General features: G+C 43.7%; 1 protein-coding gene and 1 long non-coding RNA gene across 3 annotated transcripts in view; one reads left to right on the top strand and one right to left on the bottom strand.

Annotated features, from left to right (window-relative positions):
• Nucleotides 1–11,350, top strand: part of TCF7L1 (transcription factor 7 like 1) — a 71,856-nt gene extending 60,506 nt beyond the window's left edge. Inside the window, exons 5-12 of the mRNA XM_079955071.1 lie at nt 1,149–1,281; nt 1,565–1,667; nt 4,065–4,148; nt 5,131–5,274; nt 6,612–6,771; nt 7,825–7,932; nt 8,900–8,960; nt 10,234–11,350. Of these exons, the coding sequence (XP_079811197.1) occupies nt 1,149–1,281; nt 1,565–1,667; nt 4,065–4,148; nt 5,131–5,274; nt 6,612–6,771; nt 7,825–7,932; nt 8,900–8,960; nt 10,234–10,673 (1,233 nt within the window). The 3' untranslated portion in view covers nt 10,674–11,350. The remainder of the gene's footprint in view (nt 1–1,148; nt 1,282–1,564; nt 1,668–4,064; nt 4,149–5,130; nt 5,275–6,611; nt 6,772–7,824; nt 7,933–8,899; nt 8,961–10,233) is intronic.
• The window catches only part of LOC307204024, a 31,862-nt gene extending 5,674 nt beyond the window's left edge, over nt 1–26,188 (bottom strand). Inside the window, exons 1-2 of one of the 2 annotated variants that reach the window (XR_013833465.1) lie at nt 26,152–26,188; nt 21,380–21,485 (exon numbers count right to left, since the gene is read on the bottom strand). This is a non-coding gene — a long non-coding RNA (uncharacterized lncRNA). Of the gene's footprint in view, nt 1–21,379; nt 21,486–24,373; nt 24,742–26,151 lie in introns of those variants that run through there. The other variant, XR_013833466.1, reaches the window with a different exon arrangement.
• Between the last annotated feature and the right edge of the window lie 36 nt (nt 26,189–26,224).

Raw genomic sequence — 26,224 nt, 5'->3', positions numbered from 1 at the left:
GGATAATCTCCAGAGCAGGCCTGGTACAGATTAGGAAAGGTATGGACAAGTTCAAGAGGATGCCAGTGAGGTTCATGAGCAAAGTAGAGGAGACACTGAAAGCCAAGAAGGCTTGCACCTTTAAAAAGTGGAAGTCTTGTCCAAGCAAGGAGAATAAACAGGAACACAAACTATGGCAAAGTAAATTTGAATTAATAAGACAAGTGGAAAAATAATGTATGCAGTTGAACCACTAGATGACAAAGGAGTGAAAGAATTGCCAGAGGAGGCTAGCCAACATAACAAATTTTAAAAGGGAGTTGGGGGAAGCCAGGATATTACAGACTAGTGAGCATAATGTCTGCTTGAAGTACATTGTTGGAAAACATTAAAACTAGAATTATTAAGCACACAGGAGGACAAATGTTACTGTGGAAGAATCAGCATGACTTCTGCAAAATCCGGCTCATCAAACTTTTGGAATTCTTTGAGAGTATGAAGCAAATAAATAGGGCTGATCCAGGATCTGGTAGACGTTATATACTTTGACTTCCAAAAAGTTTTTTGACTGTGTCCCTTGCCAAAGCTCCTGAATAAATTTAGCAGTCATGGGATAATGGATTTGTAATTGGCTAAACAGGAAGCAGAGGACAGGAGTAAATGGACAGCTCTCACAATGGAGGGAAGTAAGCAGTGGAGTTCTCTAAAGATATATGTGGGGACTGGTAGTATTTAACTTATTCATAGATTATCTAGAGTTCGTGGCAAGATTCAGGATTGTGAAAAACTTAGTGGATTGCAAGAGGTCCAGAAGGATCTCTCCAAACTGGGTAATTTTGTCCTTTAGAAAAGAATTAGATTACTGATTTTAGCTGAATAAAACCATTCTTTGCCATTTTGAAAACTTAAACAAAAACTTAAAACATTTACTTTATATTTAATACATGACAAAATACTTTGAAATGATATAGCCCATTTTAATAGTGCACACATCCCTGCCAAGGCTGATCATGGACATTCTACCCGAGAAAAGTTCTTCTATATTATTACAGGAAGTCTGGTATGAATAAAAGTTACTTATTTCTCTTCTCAGCTGACTCTCTCTAAGGTAACAGAAGATTTTGAAATTCAAATAAATTGTGCATTAAAGTCCTGCTTTTCTCTTGTAGTCAAACAAAGTTCCTGTAGTGCAGCATCCACATCATATGCACCCGCTGACGCCACTCATCACCTACAGTAATGACCACTTCTCGCCTGGTTCACCACCTTCCCATCTCTCCCCTGAAATTGACCCTAAGACAGGTGAGTTTTAAGAACGTGTGGAAACACCTCCGCCCCAGAAAAACCCCACCCAGCATGTGGTAAATTGCCAGATAATTGTTAACTAGATAGTTATGTGAATTGAAGCAGAACAAAGTCAAAAGAAGCATGCAAGTTTATTGAACTGTACCGTGTGAAATTCCTGGGGGAAAACATGTTTATATTTTTCTAAATTCAGGTAAGGTAGGATTCCAGTTAGAAACTGAAAATTGGACTGGGGGCATCACAACTGTGTTAACATCCATTGGTTTTTTTCCATCACCAGGAATTCCACGACCACCTCACCCTTCAGAGCTGTCTCCGTATTACCCATTGTCTCCTGGTGCCATTGGGCAAATTCCTCATCCCTTGGGGTGGCTCGTACCACAGTAAGAACCACCAGTTTAAATCTATTCATTTCTTGCTCCCCTGCCCAGTAGGAACGGTTCCTCTCTGGTCTTGTGGAAATCCCTCCCCCCTTTTTTTAATGATCAGTGAGCATCTGAAATAAGTTTCTGTTGCAGTTCCATAAAACCACAATCTCTGGTTCTTAGCTCTTCATCTGCTCAAGGGACCTCTGGTCTTTGCTTTGTTAGGATGAGTCACATGCATAAGGTACTAAACCTTATAGATTAATATGATGAGCTAGATTTTCTTTATTTACTTATCACATTTGTATCCTATGCTTTCTTCACCCAGTTGAGTAATTGAGGATTTGAAGGTTCCAAAATTCCCTAGAGCTTTGGAACAGCACAGACTGGGCCAGCCCAGTCCCTTATTCATGGGGAAAAATGATTTATGATCATCAAGAGCATTTAGAGACAAAGACTACTTTGCTAAATTTTCACATGGCTAGTGGTCTTTCTATTGCCTTCTACAGGTGTTAATTTTCAAATTACTTATCTGTCAAGAAAGTCTTTATTTTACTGTCAATAAAAATGTCAGAGGTTGATGTTGGGTGAGGAGGAAGTCACTAGTTTTGTTGAATTAGAATATAATTGTTGAGTAACAAATGTAATTTTCTATATGGAAAAAAGAATAAAATATTATTATAAAAATGTTAGAAGTGACCATTAAGTGGTGTTTTTTTTTTTTTAAAAAAAATAATGGTAAGTTTTGAGTCTGTTGCATCATTTCTTCTATTTTCGATTCAAGCTTTCCCATGCTCATCCACATGTAACAAAAATGGTACTACTCATGCAAAAGAGGGAGGTATTGGCAGACTCAGGGTTACACTGAGGTTTGCAGGAATATTAAGAAAAATCTTCAGTGAGGAAAAAATCAAGGGAAGGACTCATTGGCCATGGAATATTAACTGACTAAAAGGGAAACAACCTGAAAGCTTGGGGACCAGAGAGAAGGTGGAATTAAATGGAATGGAGTAACTAGAAAGAGAGAAAGAGGCATAGCTTTATGAAAAAGGACAGAATAAACAATTTAATATGGATATTTCCTCGTTCACAGTGAGAAACTATTTTTAAATGCCCCCAAGAAAGGGTATGAGACATGTTCACTTTAAATCAGTGGATAAATCCAATATTTTGATGTAGCTGTAACTGAGCGTGTTACTCAATGGGGAGACACCATAAAGTGTTAAAAGACAGTGCCCTTATTCAGAGTTCCATGAGTATTCTATGCATGTATTCCTTTGCATGTAGGGAACAACCCCCTTCACTGAAGTGAATAGAGTATGTATCTGTGGAAGCTCTGTATGTGTATTGGGCTTCTCAAGGAGTCCTTGGCTGGAGGTGGTGATAGTTGTTTTATCAAGTGTGTTTGGAATAAATTATGTAAGTGTATATATGTGTCAATGTATATGTTCACTTACTTGGTATAATAAGTTTTGTTTCCAAAATTCAGGTTTTCAGTTAACATGTCATTTTGGCCATGGAATGTGGTTGTGGAGAGGATTGAAGTGGGGTGGGGGGCAAAATGTGTGGTTTGGAGTCTGATGATGAATAGGATCAGCAACACTAACTACATTGAGTATATGGAGAGCTATTTATTTTATTTTATTAAATTTATTAGTCACTGTTTTACCCAAGTAATTCTAAGAAACTTACAATATATAAACAAACAGTTAATGTATATAAAAGCCTTCCCTGGCCATTAATACTATATTTTCCAAGTCAAAACAACTGCCACATTATTTGCAAAAATTATATTTTTAAAAACATTGAAAGCTGTGATTCTCAATAAGAAAAACTGTTGCCTGATAGGAGATTCCATGCATATTTAGTGGTTCCATGGCTGAGTAGAATCTTGACAGGCCTCCTGGGCTTGCCGATCAGAAAGTTGGTGATTCAAATCCCCGTGATGGGGTGAGCTCCCGTTGCTCGGTCCCAGCTCCTGCTAACCTAGCAGTTTGGAAGCATGCCAAAAAGTACAAGTAGATTAATAGGTACCGTTCCGGTGGGAAGGTAAACGGTGTTTCTGTGCACTGCTCCAGTTTCGGTGTTCCGTTGCGCCAGAAGCGGCTTAGTCATGCTAGCCACATGACCCAGAAAAACTGCGGACAAATGCCGGCTCCCTCGGCCTGTAAAGCGAGATGAGCACCGCAACCCCAGAGTTGTCTGTGACTGGACTTAACTGTCAGGGGTCCTTTACCTTTACCTTTTTAATCTTAGTTTAACACACAAACATTTTCTAGATTGATACTTAAATTCATAGACAGTGCTAAAATTTTTTAATTTTGGGTAGTTTTGGATTATAAATGTATCTGGATCTGTGGCTGGCGATTGCACTGAAGAACCTGCTCTTGATTTCATTTTTCTTGTTTGTTTTAGGCAAGGACAGCCAGTGTATTCCATTCCTCCAGGTGGGTTCAGACATCCATACCCTGCCTTGGCTATGAATGCCTCAATGTCCAGGTGGGTTCAAGTAGGAGAGAGAGGCCTAATTCTCACTGAGGTGGTGAACTTATGTCTGGCACCTACCACTTTATATGGTAGGGAAGAGCTCACATGGGGACATGCTTTCTCATGAAAAAGAGTTCAGCACATAGAAAAACTCTGTGTCAAAGGACTAAGCCAGATATCTCTTGCCTTGCACCTAGTTTTCTCTGTGAAGGGTTTCCCCCCCCATGGAGGAGCATTCAGACATGTGAGCTCCCACCTACAGAAATGGTTACTTTTCCATGTGTGTGTAAATCATCTATTTTCTCCAGTAGATGCTACTGTCTGTTAGATTGCATGGGGTTGTCATGTCAGCAAAAGGACTGCATACTGAATGGGAAATAAAGCCACAGGGGATAGAGAAACTGGAACACTTTTCAGCCCATGATTCTGTGTTTATACTCAATGGCAATTTTGTACTTGTGGCATGCTGAGTACTGCATGCATTTACAGATAGATGTCTTGACTAACAGTGAGTGAGGCTTGTAAAGGAAAATGAACACATTTTTCTAATAATGAACAGAGATAAACAGAACAGAAATAAATTAGCATTCAAATATACTCAGTATGAGAAATGTATGGAGTTGTGTCGGAATAAAGGCAAAAAAAATAGAATGTACAGGTGTATATTCATTCCCTCCCCCGTTTATAGTTCAAGTGTTAGCTCTGATGAAAGTTATCTGTGATTCAGTAGGGGCAGTAATAAGTTGATTGTTTATAGTATTGCCTCCTATCTCTGCCGTTGACCTTCTGCATAATCCTTGGGTCATCAGCTTCACTGTTCTCTAGAAGCCTGGCAAGGTACCGCGAAAAAGAGAGAGAGGAAATGTTTAGGACACTCAGTATTTTTGGAAAGCAGGGCATGAGGAAATAGGAGCACGAGGATGATGTTTAGAGTCTGAAATGGTTAAGCTTAGAGGTATTTGCTTTCATCATCTCACTTGCAATTGTGCTCCAGTTTGATGTCTAGCAGGTTTTCTCCTCATATGGTTCCTCCTCCTGGTCATGGACTTCATCCCTCAGGAATCCCACATCCCACCATTGTGTCACCCATTGTAAAACAAGAGCCTACACAACCCAGCTTGAGTCCTGAAGGAAGCTCGTAAGTAATAGACTAGCCAGGTGCTGCCTGGATACTTTATTTTGTCAGGACACATGATGGGAAAGGGGCCACTATCACTGTAGTGTAATTATTATTTCTCAATGTACCTTATTTTTTTGAATTTCCACCCCTTCTCATAAGGTCACTACAACGTAGTCTAGCTGTGGAAGGCTGCTACCACTGCCATTTTTTATGCTACACTGTGGGTTTTTCCTCAAAAAAATAATATAATAATTCAGTAGTAACAGGGTCAAATTGTACGGGTCAGGGAAAGCCGGAGCAAAAAATATCTGTCTATACAAGATGTTTGAAGCAACTGACACATGGCAGAGGCATTCACATTCCAGAACACATATCCTCTCTGGAGGCCCTAATCAAGCAAAGTGGGGTGGGTGACTTGTAAAGAGAGGGCCTTTTGGTGATCGCACCCAGTCATGGAATACCCTCCCTAGAGGCTTGCCTTCTCTCTGTTATTTTTGGCAGCAGGTGAAGAGATTTTTGTTCACCCAGGCTGCTGGTTCAGTTAGTTTATATCACAGGGATAGCACCAGCAGGGTTTTGGTCTACATATGTTGCAAGAAGCAGTGTGCATGAACTGGAGCACAAGTTACTCTTCCCATGGAGGTATTGCAAAAGAACTGCATCCTTGCGAAAAGTTCTGCGCACATGCACAACATCTCTGCCCAACTCCAGCTGTAACACTTATTAACTCTTACATATGAGTACAGCCATTATGCAGCATGTATTTTTCTTTTGCATTCAAGAGCAAGAATTCTCAAAACACGACTGCTATACTTCACACAGCTTAGAGCTCCTAAATGTTACACTTGAGGGATAGGCGACTTGCTGCAAGGGTGCCATTTCCATTGCTAGCGTGCTGTCTTAATTCACAGATATGGAATAAATGGAAAGAGCATTACAATATGCATGTGATCTAACCAACTGACTGGTTTTCAGTAGAGGTATAGTCATACCTCTTGTTACGTTCGGTTCAGGTTACGTCTTTACAGGTTGTATCCCACGGTGACCTGGAAGTACCGGAAAGGGTTCCTTCCAGATTTCGCTGCTCGTGCATGGGCAGATGCTCAAAATGACATCATGCACAGAAGCAGCGAATTGCAACGCGCAGACACGGTTTGCGTTCTGCTCATGTTGCGAACGGGGCTCCGGAACGGATCCCGTTCGCAATCAGAGGTACCACTGTACTTTGCCTGTTAGAAAGAGCATTCTTCACTCCGAACGTCTTATTCTTTGTTGCCTGCACATGATTGGTAGGAGAGAGCCTGTGGGTTATGACTGGGACTATGGGACAGTAATGAAAGATATTATTATTGCAGAAAAACACCTGTTATTGTGAAGAAGGAGGAGGAGAAGAAACCCCATATAAAAAAACCATTGAATGCATTCATGTTGTACATGAAGGAGATGCGGGCCAAGGTGGTGGCAGAGTGTACACTGAAAGAGAGTGCAGCTATCAACCAGATTCTAGGAAGAAGGGTACAAAACAAATTATTGGCTTCTTCACTCGACAGCTAGGCTACTGGGCTGCATGCACAGAATTGGCTTGTAGTTTCATCCATATTCTATTGTTCTTGTGACAATGGATTCTCATGTACCGTTTTGCTGAGCTCCTGTAATGGTTTAGGATGTCCAGGAACTGTTCAGGGAACCAAGCTGTTAGAATGTTTGAAGTCCAGCTTCTTGTGGGGAAAGGCAGATTTCTGTCAGTTTGGCTGAGATGAAGACTTTGCATATAAGCCTTAGAGGTTTTGTGGAACAGGCCAGGACAGAGTCCCCAGGGGCAGGGAAACCACCGCAAGATGACTGAAGGAAGGGTGTGGAGGAGGCAGTGGACCAAAGAGAGAACCCGAAGGAAAACTGGGAGGGGGGGGGAAACCTGAGGAAAATGGCAGAGGATGCTTGGAACTGGGGCAAATGGAAGCCCTGGAGAAACTTCACAGTATAGAAAGTCTAGAGGTCCTGTAAGCTATGGGTGGAGGGATAGGGGTGCTGTGGAAAATGTTGTAAGATGGGACAATGCAGGCAGGATTCTGAAAAGTAGGGACCTGTTACAGAGACTGCATCGAAGAAAAGAGAGATCAAAGAGAATATATGACTGAAGCAATATTTCACAGAGGCCCTAGAGGCATGAGGTTTGCATTGTCAGCAGGAAATATGTGGACAAACTAGGAAGGCTGGGCACTGTGTTCCAGGGAGGCATATAGCTTCTGAAGGGCCCCTGTACCTTTAAGAGTTGCACAGAGCAGCCATTCTACCAGTTGTTGCTACACTGTTGTGATCTGATGATCCTGATGGAAAAGGGAACAAAAAAGCAGGGCGGGGGATGGCTTTTGTATATATATATTTTGGCTACAAGCTTCTAGTTAAAGATGGTTGCCTTGAGCCAAACATAGCATTTTGTTTCAAACTGTGTAGCTATGTAGAAAGGAAAGGAAAGTTTTCAGTCATGTTTTTAGAGAGGGGAGGTGGCGCCCCAAGTTTCATTAGATGACTTTCTACAGTATATTTTCTGCTAACCTCATACTTTAGTGGCATTCGCTGTCCCGCGAGGAGCAAGCCAAGTACTATGAGCTAGCCCGGAAGGAGCGACAACTTCATTCTCAACTCTATCCAACTTGGTCTGCACGAGATAACTATGTAAGTTTATAATCAGGGATGTATGTATTCTGTTACAAAAAATAAATAATTGGCTCCAGGAAATCTATGTCTACCCTTTTGTGATCATACAAATTAAGCTGCATTTCATAGATTTTGTCGTTGTTGTTGTTAAGTTGCATTTCATGGATTTTGTCACTGTTGTTGTTGCTGCTGCTGCTGCTGTTATTTGAGAGATTTTAAAAAATGGGGAGAGAGAAGTGGAACAAGGAGAAAGCAGAGGAATGATGACGATGTTAAAATAAGGAAATGGAAGTATGGGATTAGGTGGCCAATTATGGGATGGAGTAGTTGGAGAGGGGGAAGATAACCCTGATAGCCAGTGCTATTTTTCTAGAAAAAGAGGTGGCGGAACCCACCATGAACGACTCCCATGTTCTCTTATAATGGCAATGGTGCCCACCTGAGATGGGCCGGAACAGAGTTCCAGCTGAAAAAAAAAGCCTTGCTGGTAGCCACCACCTGACCTCTAAGTGTTGCTGAACACTTGCACATACGTTTCCAAGGGTTTTTATAGAGGGATTAAGCTAACTGCTTTCTAAGCATTTGTTTAATGCTTCCTTGGAACTTCACATTGAAGACTGCTATGACAAAGAACCGCCATTCAGCTGGCAGCATGCATCTTGAAGAAATTGTCCTTGTGAAGAGACAGTTTCTTCAAGATGCATGCTGCCAGTTGGATGGCGGTTCTTTGTCATAGCAGTCTTCTTCCTATTTAAGCAAAAAACAGCTGGATTTCCAAGCATAACCATAACCAAAATAAATGTAGTTATGATAGTATGTAAACCTTCTTAATGGCCTAGTATTTCTCTCTGCTATCTTCCTTTACTCCACAGTTGTTGTTTTCATTCAAGTTTACAACTCATATTAGAGAAACTTGGTAGTAGTCTTATATTCTTAACTTCCTTTCCTTTCCTTTCACAACTTTTTGTAAATTTATCCCTTTTAGGGTAAGAAAAAGAAGAGAAAAAGAGAGAAACAACCTCAGCAACAAATCCAAGAAACAGGGAGTAAGTACCAATGCCTTGCCCTTCTGTAGTCTGGCCCCAGTCCATAATGGGCATGACAATTCTAATTTTTCCCTCACTGTGAAGGGAAACTGAGAGTCTGGAATTCCTAATATTTGCTACTGCTTGTCAGTCCCCTCTCCAATCCTTCTAAAATAGAAAATGAAGTGTAAATTACTCCCATCCTAGGACAAACATTTAAGAACAAGCATTATATAGCTTCCTTCTACACACAGGGATAGCAAGATGCCAACTAGGATTATTAGAAAAGCAGATGGAGGAGGCAGGTGGAGAGGAGAAAAGAGTTAGCCATTGAGCAAGCCCCCCCCTTTGAATAATGAACAAGATATGCACTTAATATCAAATGGCTACATTTGAACTTTTGAACAGTTGCTCTCATTTTATCGGTAAGGGCTGCCACTTCCAAATAACTGAGAATCCAAAGAAACCAGATTTGAATGTGGTGCAGAAGCCGGTAATTCCAAACTTTTTAGAGTTCGTGCAAAAACTTCCAGGATCTGTACATTTTAAATTGTAGACCAGTTTTAGCTTTTGTGAGAGCAAAAACTTGTGGTGCAAGCTTGCTTTCTCCTGCTCCAGAAGGTAGAACCCAAACCAATAACTTGAAGTTACAAGAAAGGAGCTTCCGACTAAACATTGGGGAGAACTTTCTGACTTTACGAGCTGTTCAACAGTAGAATGGTCTCCCTCGGAAAGTGGTGGATTCTTCTTCCTTGGAGATATTTAAACAGAGGATGGGTGGCCATCTGTCATGGATGCTTTAGCTGAGATTACTTCATTGCAGGGGGTTGGGCTCGATGACCCTCATGGATCGCTTCCAACTCTACAATTCTATGAGATAAAGCTAAGGAAACTCACAAAATCCCTAAAACTGTCTAGCATCCTTCAAGTTGAATTCAAGGGGCTTTCAGTGTGGCCTTCTAGAGAGTCTTCTGGTGTTTTGTGGAAAGATTGCTCTGATGCAAGCCAGTCCCTACACCGGTTTGCAACACTGCCTGGGAATGCCTTCTTTCAAATACAGAAAACAGGCTTTTGTAGCAAAGGAACTTTCCCCCATCTAACCATTTGGCTACTTTTACTACCTGGCCATAGAAGTGGCATTTATCTGCCGCTGAATCTAGCATTGTCAACACAGTAATGCATTTGGAATTGAACAGCCATATGTTGCTGATGGGGCAGCCATGAGCAAGTCACTGGGCGTGTAGGATAGAAATTAACCGATAAATAACTTGCTTTTTTTTTTGGTCACTTACAGATTCTGTGGTGTCAAAGAGCAAGAAGCCTTGTGTGCCATACCTGCCAGCTGACAAATCCTGTGACAGCCCTGCATCCTCTCATGGCAGCATGTTGGATTCTCCAGCCACTCCCTCCACAGCCTTGGCATCACCTGCAGCTCCTGCTGCCACCCATTCTGAACAGGCTCAGCCTCTCTCCCTGACTACCAAGCCTGAAGCCAGAGCCCAGCTGTCTCTGCACTCTGCTTCTTTCCTGTCAAGCAAGGCTGCCTCCTCCTCTTCCTCCTCTAGCCTGACAAGCCAATCGTCACTCCTCTCGAGGCCCCTTCCATTTGCCTCCATGCCCCACACCGCCCTCCTGACATCGCCTCCTTCCTTTGCAGCCATTCCATCTCCTCAAGCTGCCTTGGCTATGTTGCAGGCCCAGCCGCTCTCGTTGGTAACCAAACCGGCTGAATGAGGAAGAATTTCCACCCCGCCTCCCTGCTGAAGCCACAGTTGAGATTACAAAGCAGACAAGCCATTATTGGTCAATATTTGACCCTTTCTGAACTCTTCCAGAAGGTGACTCTTGAGGAAGAAAGTGCTCTACTCTCAGAGTTGTTTTCAGTAGTCTATCTAAAGACCATTTTTTTATTTTTATAAAAAACAGAAACAAAAAAAACCCACAATATTTTTTTTTTATGAAACCCTGAACAGGATGGAAAAGAAAGAAAGCCAAGCCTTATGTTCCTGTCAGAGCCCCCTGGGCACATGGACTGACTTGTACAGATGGATCATCTCTCAACGGTGTTTGCATGTTTTGTTATATTGCTTTTACTATTCCCTGTTCCCTTGGCCAGGCGAAGTGTTGATTTTACCTACTTGCTCCAGCCATCCTGCAGTGCCATCATTTTTATAAAAGACTTCCAACATTTACTAGAAGACACAATACCAGATAAATACAGTGCCTTGCTGTCATGTTGAGATCTGCCCAGCCTTGGGGAGGCCCCTATATTTTTCTGGAGTGATCCATGAAAATGGCAGGACAATCCACCCTGTTTCCTTACAGAATTATTTTGTGTAGCAGGAAGTAGGGGAAAAGGCTTTGGGGAATCGCCTGTTATTTTAACGAAGGAAAATAAATCTGCATCTTAATTTGCTGTGTGCGAGTGTTCAATGAGAGAGTGACATGAACTTGGAAGAGTGTCTATCCTGTACTCCATTTGCATTCTAGGTGTAGCCTTGATTATTTTTATCCTGTGGCCCACTGGCCTTTTTCCTTCTTATTTGCTCTTCCTCTTCTAATATTCCACAACAGTTTTCTCTTCAGCATCTGCATGTCGTAGAGAGATAATGGGTATTTGTCATATCCCTTTCCAGAAGTGATGAACCCCTTCCCCCTCATTCTCAAGAACCACAACTAGGTTACATCCTTCTCCCTGTTTGCTTTGGGCACCACTGTAAATCTCCCTTTCAAAGGCTACATGAAAGGAGAAAGAATTAGTAGAGAATAGGTGCAGTACCCAGGCATGTTTTGGAAAGGTTAGGCTTACCCGTCTCAAGGGTCACTGAATAGATTTTGCCTCCTGGTATTCTTGCAGTTTTTTTTAGGAAGCACTAATGAGCCATTAAAAAAAAGCTACAGCCAGGTTTGAACCAGTATGAACAGCACTAATAGGTATTTGCATTAGTTTACATTTTATTTATGTAAATAGGAAGATAATGAGCCTGAGCGGTCACCAAGCATTTGAAAGATAATGAGGCTCCAGTAACTCCCTACCTGGCAAGGCAGCCTTCTACTGCAAAGCCATAATAGTTTACCATATATGAACTATAAATAAGCCTTAAATAATATGTGCCACATTAGGGAATTTCTCATTTCACCCCGTTTTGCTTTAACTTGCATTATGCCACACAGATTAGTTACCCCTTAACATTCTTTAGACAACAACTTTCACCATACAGACTTGAGTATTAAGCACAAAAAAGAGGATTTCCCTCATGCACACATATGCTGTTTCATTGGGTATTGGTAGATGTGCTTTATTCTAGATTGTGACTACTCTTCTATTTTATTAATCACTAAATATGGTTACTCAGTTTATGTAATGTAAAACTGTTCTCTTTCAAGAAAGAAAAAATGACTTCAATTTGAATTCCCACTCTTCTCCAACCCTAACAGTATGATCAAGTGAGTAATATATTGCATGTAAGTGCCCCTTAGTAAAATGACACATGAACACCCCAGAGCCTAAAATTTATCTCAGTTGACTACAGAAAGTGTGGGTAATTGCATCTGGCCTGGAATTGGCCCAGTTTCTGCAGGCCCTTTTGATAAGCACGTATCCATTAATTACCATTCAAAGTTCGATCCATGGAAGTCTGCAAAGGCTTATCTCGGATCTTAACAATGTAGTCCCGCAACTACAGTGCTGTAGTCTCACAACTGGACAAAAATTATTACTTGAATTCTTTAAATTAAAAAGTCATGTAGCTCGGTACCAAAGACGAATATAATTGATTGACTAGCATATAATAGTTTGTTTGCTTTAAAAGCTAGGCTGGGTTAGTTCAGTGTAGCTCTCTCTTTCTCCTTTCAGCAATGTCAAGAAGTGCTTTCTGCGAGGTTCCCAGTGGCCTTCCATCCCAAAACTCATCTGGTCCGCAGCTGCTTAACTGGAGGGCTAAAAGAAGGCTAGAATGCTTGAGAAATGAAACTTAAGATTTGGATTCAGTCTGCACAGCATTTTAACTGCAGGCTGGGCCATGAAGGATTGCAAAGCAGGAGTATTTCATATGCTGTGACTTCCTTGGGCAGAAAGCACTTCTGTTTAGAAACAGCATGTGGAAAATGTATGTAGATTGCAACATGGGGTGACTGCACATGTGTCTTTTGCGGAGTTATTGTACATGGGAAAATTGTAATTGGTCTTGAAATAGGGAGTCTGATAAGCAGACTCCAGTGCCTTGTTTTGCCATCAGAAGGCAAAGCTATTAGCCAGCTATCCATTTATACTTGGGCATCACCAGTGCAGTTGGCCAGGTGATAGTGCTTCTACAGAGAGCGTTTGCCCAGTAGAAATCTACCTCATAGACTCTGCTTTGGCTCCTTTAAGCATGAAAGCTGCTATCAGAACGTTCAAGACTGCTTGCCAGCTCTTCAGTGTTAACAGCTTACCCACTCTCTATACTCAGTACTTGCTGCATTCCGCTACCCTCAATCTGTCTCTCCAGTAACGATCCACTCTTGGACCATCAGGAAACACATAGCTCCTTGCTGTATTTGTATGTAGCAAAATATGTGTGCTTGTTATGCATGGGGAATCTGCTGACATAGTACTAGAAAGTTGTACTAGAAAGTGCTTCCCATTTAGAAAATGTGCGATGTTTTTGAAGGCTGTAGCAAGGTGAAAATCTACGATTGTGACATCCGGTAGTAAAGTATCACCTCTTCTACAGGCATTCCTGGCCAAAAGTGAGTACAGGTTTTGCGGGGAAGGGAGTAACCTTGTGGTCATTTTGCTCAAGTTTACCTGTTGTGGGTGGGAGATTTGCAGTCTTCGTGGCAGTTTTAACCCTCTGAAAATGAGCCTCACTTTTCACAACAGCCAGTTTCCTACTTGTTTGCTGTGTGTGTCCCAGTAGATACCTGTTACCTAGATAGAGGGCACATGCTGGACACACACATGAGACCTGATTGGCCATGGCATGAGTCCCATGTTCGCAGGTATGGTTCCACTTCTTTAATGTTACAAGGTTTTGCAGGATTGCGTTCTTGGCCATGTCAGGTGAATTAGCCTTACCACTTTTAATGAAATACTTTATTAGCCTGGCACTTTGGAAGGGCTGCAAATGGGCAAATATGATACTATAGCTACTTCTTTTATAAGGATATTTTTCCAAATTGCATTTCAGTGGCTTCTGCCAAGAATTTTGGTGTGCAAGCTTATGGCTGCGAGACTCTGAAACTCATTCTGTGCCAAAAGAAAGCCACTCCTGAAAGCTCTTCATGCTCCTAGAGCAAGATGAGACTTACCCAAGCCAGGATTTTGAGGTTGAAAAAGATGAGTGCTCATTGCCAGTTACACCAGGGGGAGAAAGCAGAGAGCACACTTGCATGTCAGGGCTTGTGATTTATTGCCTCAGAAAAGTACCTGATAGAAGAAAGAGCTGAAAGAGAGAGAGAAGGAAGGAAGCAGAATAACTTCGTATATCAGTAATTTGATCTTCAGTAAAAGAAGAAGAAACAAGCCAGGTCCAGAGGCAAAGGAACAAATTATCTGAATTTTCTACAGTGTCTCAGGATGCAGCTTTAAGAAGAAAACCTTGCCAAGATCATCCAGCAAGCACTACTGAAACTGTGTGCGTGTCTCCATCATTTTTATTTTTCCACAGAAAACAGGATTCGAGGGTTCCGTGTTGTTAAGCGTTCAACAATGGCCTTTTTTCTGAGAAGCACAAGTTGATTTTTATAAAGAAAAGAAAAGAAGAAGTCTTGTCTCAAGAAAACATTGGCTGTTTGGCAAGGAGCACCTGGGTCATGTGTAACCTCGCTCTGAGAACCCCAAGAGCTGCCTGCAGACAAGCAGCCTCTTGAATCAGATTTCATGGAAAATTAAGGGCATGAAGCGACCTGTCAGAATAATTAAAGTCTGACCCAGGGCCAGACAGCTTCAAACAGATGTTGGGCTTCAGCAGGAGAATATTTCTTTGTTTTACACTGCATTTTCCCATACGGAAAAGAACATCTGTTTGGATGATTTTTGCACAGCCCCTCTGCTCTCCTGGGTCTGGATTCTCCACCAGCTAAAGGGGTGCAACGGGCAAAATAGCCCCACAGCCCTGCTTTGTGCTAAGGAGCACATTGTCTGCTTCCGGAGTGGCTGGAGTAGGAAGCATGGCATGAAGTCACTTAGTTGTTAAGTTTCTCTAGTCTCACACCCTCAGAAAAGCTGCTTGGCCCACAGAGTCCCGGCATTCTTCCTCTCTTTGCTCCTTGCACTTAGAGCAGCCTGATGCTCCACCTTTGGACTGGTATTTTTCCTTCAGAAGAGGAAGTGGAAGAAAACAAATTTCCAGTCTACCAGGTACAAATGTCTTTGGGTACGTGTCCCCATATCAGATTTCCATCCAGTGCATCAGTAATAAAACATCTTTTAATTGCCCCAGTTAATTTAACTGGCTTTAAGAAGATAGTCAGGCTCGTGTTTGTCACTCCAAAATATCTGGAGGACAGCAGATTGGGTGAAGCTCTTCTAGGCACTCCCTTGACTTTAAGCTGATCACCACAGTGGCAGAGTATGGTTGCCATTTTTTTCAACCAGGCAGCCCAAACAAGTCTTTCTTACTATTTAGTAAGCTGGAAACCTACAGAGATGGATACTAAAAATGGCAGGCTGGTTATTTTTTAAAAGCTCAGAAGCAGCATCTCAATCTTAGCAGTACTACACTTTTCTCATCATGTTAATTCTATGAATCCTGGATTTTTCCTGATGATGCTGTCCACAGCTCTCATTGGAAAGAACACCTGTGGAGTTTAACTGCAACCTAACTGGTTACCATTTGATGACAAGTTGTGGAGACTTTTTTCATACCACACCCCAAGCAGGGAGCGTCCTGCCCCCCCCCCCCAATGAAGACAAATTGAGATCTACCTAGATCCTTTGCTATTTCTCTGCAGCTTCTGATATCCCAGTTGTTGCTGAATAACAAGATTTCATTCATGATTGGCTTTGCAGCTTGGGCACTGCCCCTATGAGAGTCGTCCTTCAGGCACTTTCCCTATGTTTCTGAACTGAATAGAATTCAATTCTCAGGTGAGTTGCGAGGAAACACAACACGTAATTGTTTTCATAGAGGACGAAAAAAACCAGCCAGAGCTCTGATGTCACAGCTCAGGAAGTGAATTACTAGCCAGATCCAACACACAGTAAGGAGCCTGTCTCAACAGCAGCAACCAAGAGAGAGAGAGGCCTGCGGGCCCCAGAAAACTAGTAGCAGCTGTAGCAGCCGCACATAAAATGTTCTCTTGCAAAGCCTTCCCCAAGAAGCGTCTGCTAATCTCCAACAAGGGTTTTCTAAAGCTCATACCATTTGTGTGTTTTGGTGATAACAGTCCTGTGTTCTTGCTTTTGGAATGATTGTTCTCATTAGCTTGTACTATTTATCTGACGCCTATTGCTTTTAGTATTCCTGCATTCTGCTTGTGTGTAGAGCAGCCTTCGTCAGATGTTTCGGACTACAACTCCCATTAGTCCCAGCCAGGGTTGGCTTGGGCTGTTGGGAGTTGTAGTCCAAGACATCAGGAGGGCACCTGATTGGTGAAAGCTGGTGCAGAACCTCAGGGTGTATGTGCACTAGGAACTGTCTGTGTGTGATATCTCCATGAAAGCAAATTAGGCAGGTTATGTGGCATTGAAGAGACATCCCGGATGAAGCTGTAGGATACACTTCCTGGTGATCCACTTAGGAATCTGCCTTGTATTGAGTCAGACCATTGGGACATCTAGCTTTGAATCGTCTACACTTGACTGCCATCAGCTCCCCAGGTTTTCAGGTAGGGGACTGATGGGGATTAAGCCTCAGACTTTCTCTACAGACCTATGGCTCTTCTTCAGCATTTAATGGCATTGATGGGGGGAAAGACAGCACACAATGGTTTTAGACTTGTAACGTTTGTGAAACTGGCCCTGAAATTTAGGCTGGCTCTTTTAATATGTTTACCATAGGCATCATTGTCTCTTGGCATCATAGGTTGTGTCTGTTGGCTCTCTAACAGCACAGTCCTATGTGCATGGCAACTCATAAGCATGTCCCATTGACTTCAGCAGGATCTACTCATTAGTAAACATGTACAGGATTGTTGCCTAAACCTCCCAAGAAGTTTGCTATTCTCTTAGGCATGCTAAAACATCAAGAGCAGATTAACAACATTAGTCCTCCCAAGAGGAGCCTGTGGCACTGATTGTGCTATTTATAGCATTTGAGAAGTGTGAACTACCAACCCAGTGTTTGTGAACTTGTTCATGCAGGGGATGGGATGAATAAAAAGAAAAAGAGTGTACCCCTCTGCATACAGAAGGTGCTTCCTGGTTGTGGAAGGGCTGTTTTTACACCTTGCACTACATAAGAATTGCTTGAAGAAAAAGTGAAACTAAATTCTAGGATGTGCCTTTGATAGTACAGATTCTTGCCTGTCAAATGCTTGCACAAATGGATGTGTAAGAAATACCATTACAACATTTAGTATATGCTTGTGAAAATTCTTGCTCAGGCATTTGCAGCACATTTCTGGGGCTGCGTCCTTTCTGAAAACTGTTCTTTAGATCCGTCCCATTGGCTCAGTTCAGTTGTAACGATCCTGGTCTGAAACGTCATGGTTAAGTCAGCCCAGGCACGACCCTGTTAGTTTCTTAAGCCACTGTTTCCCATGAACCAGGAAACTCTGGTTTAAGAGCTCCCTCCAAACCAGGGCATGGTTTTCCAGAATTCCTTATGAAGAGGGCTTGATTGTTAAACCGCTCTGGGAATTGTAGCTCTGGGAGGGGAATAGAGATCACCGATCAACACCCTTAACAAACTATAGCTCCCAGAATTGTTTGGGCGGGGGGAGAGCCAAAACTGTTTAAAGTGACACCACAGTGCTTTCAATGTATGCTGTGAATGTGACCTTTGTTTGACAATTGGGGGAGTACAAGATTGTCCCTATTTTCACCCGTGAAATGCGTGTATAACTATTTGCTCTTCCTGTCCCCACCCAACCCCAACCCCCCGAAATAAGCCTCTAAAAGCACTGGTCAGTTATGCGGGTTATGGCAGGTAATGTCTGCATCCTGCTGTTTGTACTGCCAAGTGCCTGTCTGCTTCTTGTTGGTATCTTTGTGGTTTGCCTGTCTCTGGTAGCCCCAAGCAGCATCAATGCTGGCAAGAGCAGGGGCGAGGGCTGGAACATTAGGCCAGCACAGCAATTTGGAGGAACAGTCTGCTGGAGCTGGGGGGTGGGGAATAATAAAAAACTGAAATGGTAAATCTCTAGCTTACCTCCAGCAGCTGTGCAGACATAACAGAAGAGGTAGTTCTCAAGTTACTTCCCCAAGCCTCTCCTAGAAACCCAATGGATTTCCCTTGGGAGTTTAATAGTCTTCGTCTGGGCTGTCAAAAGGCACACAGGCCTGCGTGGCAGTTTATTGCTCTTCTCTTCCACCCTCTCCAAGCCTTTGTTTGCGGGGGTGGGGGGAGTTGTTTTGTTTCCCTCCCTACCCCCCTTTCCCCTGCCATAATGAGCTTGTGTAGGCAGGTCCTAAAACTATTATTGTACCTCTTTGGGGATCTACTGGACATCTCATTAAGCGGCTGAGGGTAGGTGAAGCACTTTTTCAAGAGCTTGTTATCGGCCCTCTTGAGTGTGGGTAGCATCTGTGGTTCGTGATCCTGGCTTTGTGCATCTTTCTTTTGGAACGGAGGTTTGCTTCTGCCACTTTTGCTTGCATAACTAATTGTGGTCAGTGCTGGAGATGCACCCACCCACCTCCTAAGTCTCTCTTCAAATCAAACTCTTTCTCTCTCCACCCCCCCCCCTCCACTAACTGAGATGCTTAATGAGGTCCCAGGGGGACCCTGCAGAGAGAGAACTAATTAGGGACTTGGATGCAAAACCATCGAACGGTACAAGACGAAACGAGGGCTTCCTTGAACCCACCTTTTGTGACAGACCATGGGGGAGGAATGCCAGATGTCCTCCTTCCTCGTTCTGCACACTGGGGTGAGGCTGAAGCCTCCCCCCCAGCCTCCGCTGGCCTGCCCAAGCAGCTGGTGCAGAGGCAGAGGCGACGCTTAATACATTTTAATTAGCATCATTAAACTCTTTCAATTTGCTAATTGTTTCTCCTTTTGATCTTCTCTTCTGACCAAATTAACCCTCCAGGGAAGGAAAGGGATGATATGTGTGTGCTTTAGAACCGCTTCTAGCCAGGTGAAGACTTCATTATCCATTGTGATGGAGACTCCTATGGGCAAAGCTGGCTGCCAGGATGGGGTGGGGTGGGGAATTGACCATGGCGGAGGATGCAATCTGAGAGGTAGACCGCAAGATGCTTTGCACTGTTACAGGGACGCTGGGGCACACCTCAGTTTGGACATGGTAGCCACTGGAGGCAACAAAACGAATATGCTGTGCTTGTATGATGCTGCAGAATAGTTTTTTCTTCCTTGATAGGTCTAGCTAAGATGACTTAATGTTACTTGCACCGAGCTCAGTTGGTTAGAGCACCGTGATGATAACGTCAAGGTTGCAGGTTCAAACCCTGCATGGGGCCGCTGCATATTCTTGAATTGCAGGCAGTTGCAGAAGTAGATCAGCATTTCCCAAACTTTTTAATGTCTAATGTTTTACAATTTTTAGGTGTTGTAAGCTGCCCAGAGTAGCTGGGGAAACCCAGCCAGATGGGTGGGGTCTTATTGTTATTATCATTATTAACAGGAATGGAGGTATATTTAACTAGTGCGGCATTCACATGGGACTGCATCTCTCTCCTAGCCTTTAAAAAAGCCATTTAAACTAGTTCATGAACTTCCTGCCTTGGTGGCCTCCCAGAGTAGTTTGATACTTGAATGCCTGTATGAATGGGTTCCGCAGGAGGAACCAATTAATTCAGCTTCCCTGGGCAGAAATTTATAGCTTAAAGAGCTTCCAATTGTAGTCACATGGCTGCCAGGGCAGCAGGAGGAGAGGAATCTGCAAGAGGATATAGGACGGCTTCCTTGTATTCAGTGTAGTTATGGAGAAAAGCAAGAGGAAGCCAGGACAAATCAGTTCTTGCATGCAGCCCTGCAGTTTGGTGCCGAAATTAGTTATGAGAGTTGGTTCAGCACATGCTAGTTAAACATTTTGGGGGGGGGGATCAGTGCTATTTTTCTAGAAAAAGAGGTGCTGGAACTCACCACGAATGCCTCCCTTTTTCTCTTGTGATGGCAATGGCACCCACCTGAGAGGTGCTGGAACTGGTTGTCAGTGAGTTCCGGCTCCCAAAAAGCTCTGATGTGAATCCATCCACTAAAGCACTCATATTTGTTTGGCAGGTGTCAAACTGCCATGTTTCCTTGACTTTTTTTCCTCCCCTGGGACATCCACTCAAGGGCATCATCCAATTATTGAGATCCTGTTTTTTTTCAGTCTGCAGAAACATATATGTGTACACACACACACACACACACAGCAGCCGCCAATATTTTGCAAACCCTCCCACCCCTGGCAAAAGCACTTCCGGGTCACGTGGCCAGCGTAACAAAGCTGCATCTGGCAAGCCAGCACAGCACACGGAAACGCCGTTTACCTTCCCGCCAGTAAGCGGTCCCTATTTATCTACCTGCACCCGGAGGTGCTTTCGAACTGCTAGGTTGGCAGGCGCTGGGACCGAGCAGCGGGAGCGCACCCCGCCGCAGGGATTCGAACCGCCGACCTTTCGATCGGCAAGCCCTAGGCACTGAGGCTTTAACCCACAGCGCCACCTGCGTCCCCATACCCCATACCTCGGGTTACAGACTGCCAAAACCCGGAAATACCGGAATGGGTTTTGGTGGTCGCGCATGCACAGAAGCGCTAAATCGCTCTTTGCGCATGCACAGAAGTGCCAAATCGCAACCCGCTCATGCGCAGACGCGCTGCTGCGGGTTGCGGATGTGCATCCTGCATGGATCACGTTCGCAACCCGAGTGTCCACTGTACTGACATTGCCAAGATTATGGCTCAGCCGCACAAGCATCAATGGCTCATATCATTTAATGTAATATCAGTCATGCTGCCTGAGCTTACATGTATGTATACTCTGAAACAGCTCCTTCATCGTTCACCTATTCCCGGTAAAGTCTGCATGGGATTACAATCATGCAATGAAATTCTATGTTTATGCAGAAGTTAAGGGTTCAGGGGGGCTTACTTCCTGGTAAGTGTGCACAGGATTCAAGCATTAATAGTTTGTGATGTGTCTCTCTTACTGGTGCTGGTGGACCCAAGAAAAACAACAACTGATTCTTGGTAGTTCAGCATAAACCTCTAGGTGAGTCATTCAGTGTCCTAGATTGTGGTTTACAACATCATCATGCACAGTAGCCGAACAAATTGAAACTCAGCAGCGCCAAATTAGCTTCCTCTGGCTAACCAATTTCTTTCCTACAGTATAAACTCACCTGCTCTGGCTCAGTTTTCTCTATGTGGGAGCATATTCAGCAGTGTTTGCATGGAGGGAACTATTCCCAGCTCTTCATCTTTTCTGGATGAGTTCATTAGGCACAGCTGCAAAATATAATGCTAATTCTCTACATTTTATTTCCAGATGAAAAAACGGTCTCCCTTGCATACACAAAAGAAACGTGCTGATCGTAAAGGAAAAGCTGGCTTCGAAAGGAGTGTTCCCATAGCCCATAGCCACGTTCACGGAAATGAATATTTTGGGTAACCGGTTGCGGCAAACCCATTTAAAAAGCGTGGGGAAACCAAAGGCAAGGCCATTTAGGTATCATTTGTAGGGCTGTTGGAGCCGTCCCATCTAGGCTGCTGCTCCGTGCAGAAAAATCTTGGCAAAGGTTTCGGTTTGGGGGAAATCAGGATTCGCATAGCAGGCTTAAAAATCCTTGGCTGTTCAGAGACTTAGCAGAGACCGTGACATTTCACAAAACCACAAAGTCATGAGTGAAATCCTAGCAGTCTCCTGTGGCTCAAATAAGATGCGGTGGTGATTCTCTTCCTCCCTCCTTCCCTTTCCCCCCCCCCCTCAACTCATGTGGGTATGTCCTCCAAAGTATGGGAAGAGCTCCAGACGTTCATTTCTAAAGATTAAAAATGCCAAGGCTCCAATTCTGGCCAGTGCCTTTAAATCAAGCGAGGGCAACCCGCAATCCAAAGGAGTAACATTCAGCCTAATTTCATGTGTGTATCATGTATGAGTGAGGTGGGGGTGGCAGAAAGAGAAAGGAAAGGCAGCCTGCTAACTTTGGGCTCTGCCAGCTGCTGACTTTGGCCATGAACTCCAATGGTGTACATCTTGCCAACATATTACCCGCAAGGAAACTGGGCCCTCAATGGGGAAAAAACATGGTTCTGCATTCCTGTTACAAATTCTCTGCGGCAGCAAGAAAAGCTACATACCCCAGTCATGGTGACAGCTTCCTTTTTTCTCCCCCTTTCACTCAGAAAATAAAACTTTTCCAATTTAATAGAATATCTCTGTGATTCCAGAGGTGAAGGTGACCCAACCTGTCACTAGGTTATGGCCTATATTAAACGTCTCAACCGTTTTCTAGGTTGCGTTTGAGCCATTTCCTTCATTACGGTCCAACTCTGCTCTCTAGGAATCCACTCGTAAGCCTACCCTATCCGAAAGGCATTGCCTTCATGCTGAATTTGTGTGTGTTTCCCGACATTAAATTGTAGCTTGAGTGTGGAGTAATCGTGATCCAAAGTAAATTGGGGGGGGATATTTAAACTTCCCATCACAAACTGTGGTCCCAATGCAGATCACCCCGATTCCAACATTTGGGGCTCACTAGACTAAACATTGTTAGACATTTTTGCAACAGAGTTGCTATTCTCTTTCCATCTTAAAGCCATGATGTGGTGCTGCTAAAATGCCCACGTCTGGAAGCACCCCAAAGTTTGGGCCATAATTTTATGTGTTGAATTGGCCTTAATCCATGAAGAAAGGGCAAAAATATGTGTGTGTGAATCATATAAACATGCTTTTATTATTATGACACACTACACCAGCTGTAATAATTGTTAAATTGAGACAAAGTATAAATATGCCCACATTTATATTGATTATTTGTAATTAAGATAGTATATGAGAGGATTAACAACATCTGGAGGGTTATGGTCTCCCCACCCATTCCCAGCATTATTCACTCAAACAAAGGCTCAGGAGATTACATTGTTTCATCTTAGTACAATGATGCTAGTATTTAATGACTCTCCATCTAGTTATTTTCCCTTCTCTATTTTCCGCCTTAGAATAAAACCATGAGCTTTTACTATAACCAAAGAAGGGTAAATGCCCGATCCAAATGAGTTTGCAATTATTATTTTTGAATCCACTTTTAAAAACCATGTAATGTGAATTGTCTCTCTTCTTTCTAAGTTGATATCTTGTGTTAATTCCCCCGCCCCCCTGGAATACCATAGAATTCGGGGGAAGGGGGCACCAGGACAAACTTCTCAAAGATCTGACAACTCTCTGTCTCAAAAAAAGAACCCCGCCAGTTTATGGTAAAATCTAAGCTTTTCACTCATTCCCTGATTTTTAAGAACTCAGGAAGCATATAAGCCACAAGATGGCGCTCCATTACCATTGTCAGAGTAATTTTTTAGACATTCAAACAAGCTTTGATGTACATATAGCAGACGTGTATGTGCTTTAAATCTGGTACCTTCCCCGATGACTGCAGTGGACTCCAGTTGGCAAAAGCTTACACCAACAGAAACCTGTTACGTCTTAAAAGGTCTTCTTCACATGCGTTGCTGTAAGAGATTATCAGCACATTTACCCCTTTGGAAGAGCTTCTCTAAGCCCCTTGATCCATAGTAAAGGTAAAGGGACCTCTGACCATAAGTCCAGTCATGACCAACTCTGTGGTTGCGGCACTCATCTCGCTTTATTGGCCAAGGGAGCCGGTAAACAGCTTCTGGGTCATGTGGCCAGCATGACTAAGCCGCTTCTGGCAAACTAGTGCAGTGCACGGAAACGCCGTTCACCTTCCCGCCAGAGTGGTACCTACTTATCTACTTGCACTTTGATGTGCTTTTGAGCTGCTAGGTTGGCAGGAGCAGGGACTGAGCAATGGGAGCTCACCCCGTCGCAGGGATTCGAACCGCTGACCTTCTGATTGGCAAGTCCTAGGCTCTGTGGTTTAACCCACAGCACCACCCGCGTCCCCTTTGATCCATAGTACTGTACAGTTAACCGCTCCTTTCAACACTGAGGATGCTAAAAAGCACACACTGCGATTTAGCCCATTCAGGGGCAGCCAACGTGGTGCCCTCCATTATGTTGCAAACGAGAACTTCCATCACCCATGACCATTGGCCACGCTTGTCGCTTCCACTTTGTCCAGGTATCCAACTTCGTCTAAAAAAAATTGCTTCCATTCATCTTTTCAGTAGGAACCTATTCAATGGTGTTAGTATACCTTTTGGTTCTCGGGAGAGAACTACCTATTTCATTTGGAGCAAAATTTCCAATAGCTCAGCCAGGAATTCGTAGTTACACAATCAGGATTGTCCCTCACCATATCATATTCCAAGGGGGGTTGAGTTTGCAGCACTGCATCTATACACTTAAAAGATCCTCTGGTAGCTCTCTTCTTAGCTATAAATTTTGGAGAAACAGCTTGTGGGCAAAAGGTTTGATTGGCCATTGGCCATGCTAGCTTGGGGTTGATGGAAGTACATCACACTGGGCTAGCCTTTTAACAAATTTCCACGCTGCGATCTTTTTTGATCGACATCCGTTGTCCCTCTCTAAGTGGAGGCAAAGGAAAAAGCACTGTTGCCACAAAAAAGCGCTGCAACCATTCAGACCATTTGTTGTTTGTTGTTTAGTCGTTTAGTCGTGTCCGACTCTTCGTGACCCCATGGACCAGAGAACGCCAGGCACTCCTGTCCTCCACTGCCCCCCGCAGCTTGGTCAGACTCATGCTGGTAACCTCGAAAACACTATCCAACCATCTCGTCCTCTGTCGCCCCCTTCTCCTTGTGCCCTCCATCTTTCCCAACATCAGGGTCTTCTCCAGGGAGTCTTCTCTTCTCATGAGGGGGCCAAAGTACTGGAACCTCAGCTTCACAATCTGTCCTTCCAGTGAGCACTCAGGGCTGATTTCCTTCAGAATGGATACGTTTGATCTTCTTGCAGTCCATGGGACTCTCAAGAGTCTCCTCCAGCACCATAATTCAAAAGCATCAATTCTTCGGCGATCAGCCTTCTTGATGGTCCAGCTCTCACTTCCATACATCACTGCTGGGAAAACCATAGCTTTAACTATACGGACCTTTGTTGGCAAGGTGATGTCTCTACTTCTCAAGATGCTGTCTAGGCCTGTCATTGCCCTTCTCCCAAGAAGCAGGCGTCTTTTAATTTCGTGGCTGCTGTCACCATCTGCAGTGATCATGGAGCCCAAGAAAGTAAAATCTCTCACTGCCTCCATTTCTTCCCCTTCTATTTGCCAGGAGGTGATGGGACCAGTAGCTATGATCTTCGTTTTTTTGATGTTGAGCTTCAGACCATATTTTGCACTCTCCTCTTTCACCCTCAATAAAAGGTTCTTTAGAGCAAATGTGTGTGTGTGGGGGGGAGGGTGCTTATCAGACAAGAAGCCATTGCTTGTGTTCTTTAAATTAACAGCATGCCCTGGAAATTTTTACGGATTATCGTGGTACATGGTCATGCATTGCAAGCAGCCCATTTTAATTTCCTGAAACCAAATTCATTGCAAGTTGTAGAAGCTGAGTCCGCTCCATTCTCCGCATCCTCTCACTTCGCTTGCCCTAGGCCATGGGTAGGCAACCTAAGGCCCGGGGGCCGGATCCGGCCCAATCAGCTTCTAAATCCGGCCCGCGGACAGTCCAGGAATCAGCATGTTTTTACATTAGTAGAATGTGTCCTTTTATTTAAAATGCATCGCTGGGTTATTTGTGGAGCATAGGAATTCACTCATTTTTTTAAAAAAAATTCAAAATATAGTCCGGCCCCCCACAAGGTCTGAGGGACAGTGGACTGGCCCCCTGCTGAAAAAGTTTGCTGACCCCTGCCCTAGGCGCTGCTTTGGAAAAAGGCCAAGGCCAACAACTGCTGGGGGAATCCCACACGCTCGCCCTCCCCTTTCCAATCCATTTCAAGGGCAGCTTTTGAGGGTGGGGGGGGGTTGTTTTTGTTTTTAATTCAAAAAATCCGGGCTGCGTGTCACTCTACCCTTTTTTCTTTTCGTAGCTCTACTATCGGCCCGCTCCTTCGCTCCTCCTCCCAAGCGTTCGCGGCGGAGAGT

This window comes from Podarcis cretensis, assembly GCF_951804945.1.
Source record: "Podarcis cretensis genome assembly, chromosome: 15".
Lineage (NCBI taxonomy): Eukaryota > Metazoa > Chordata > Lepidosauria > Squamata > Lacertidae > Podarcis > Podarcis cretensis.
This window is presented reverse-complemented; position numbering and strand designations above follow the sequence as displayed.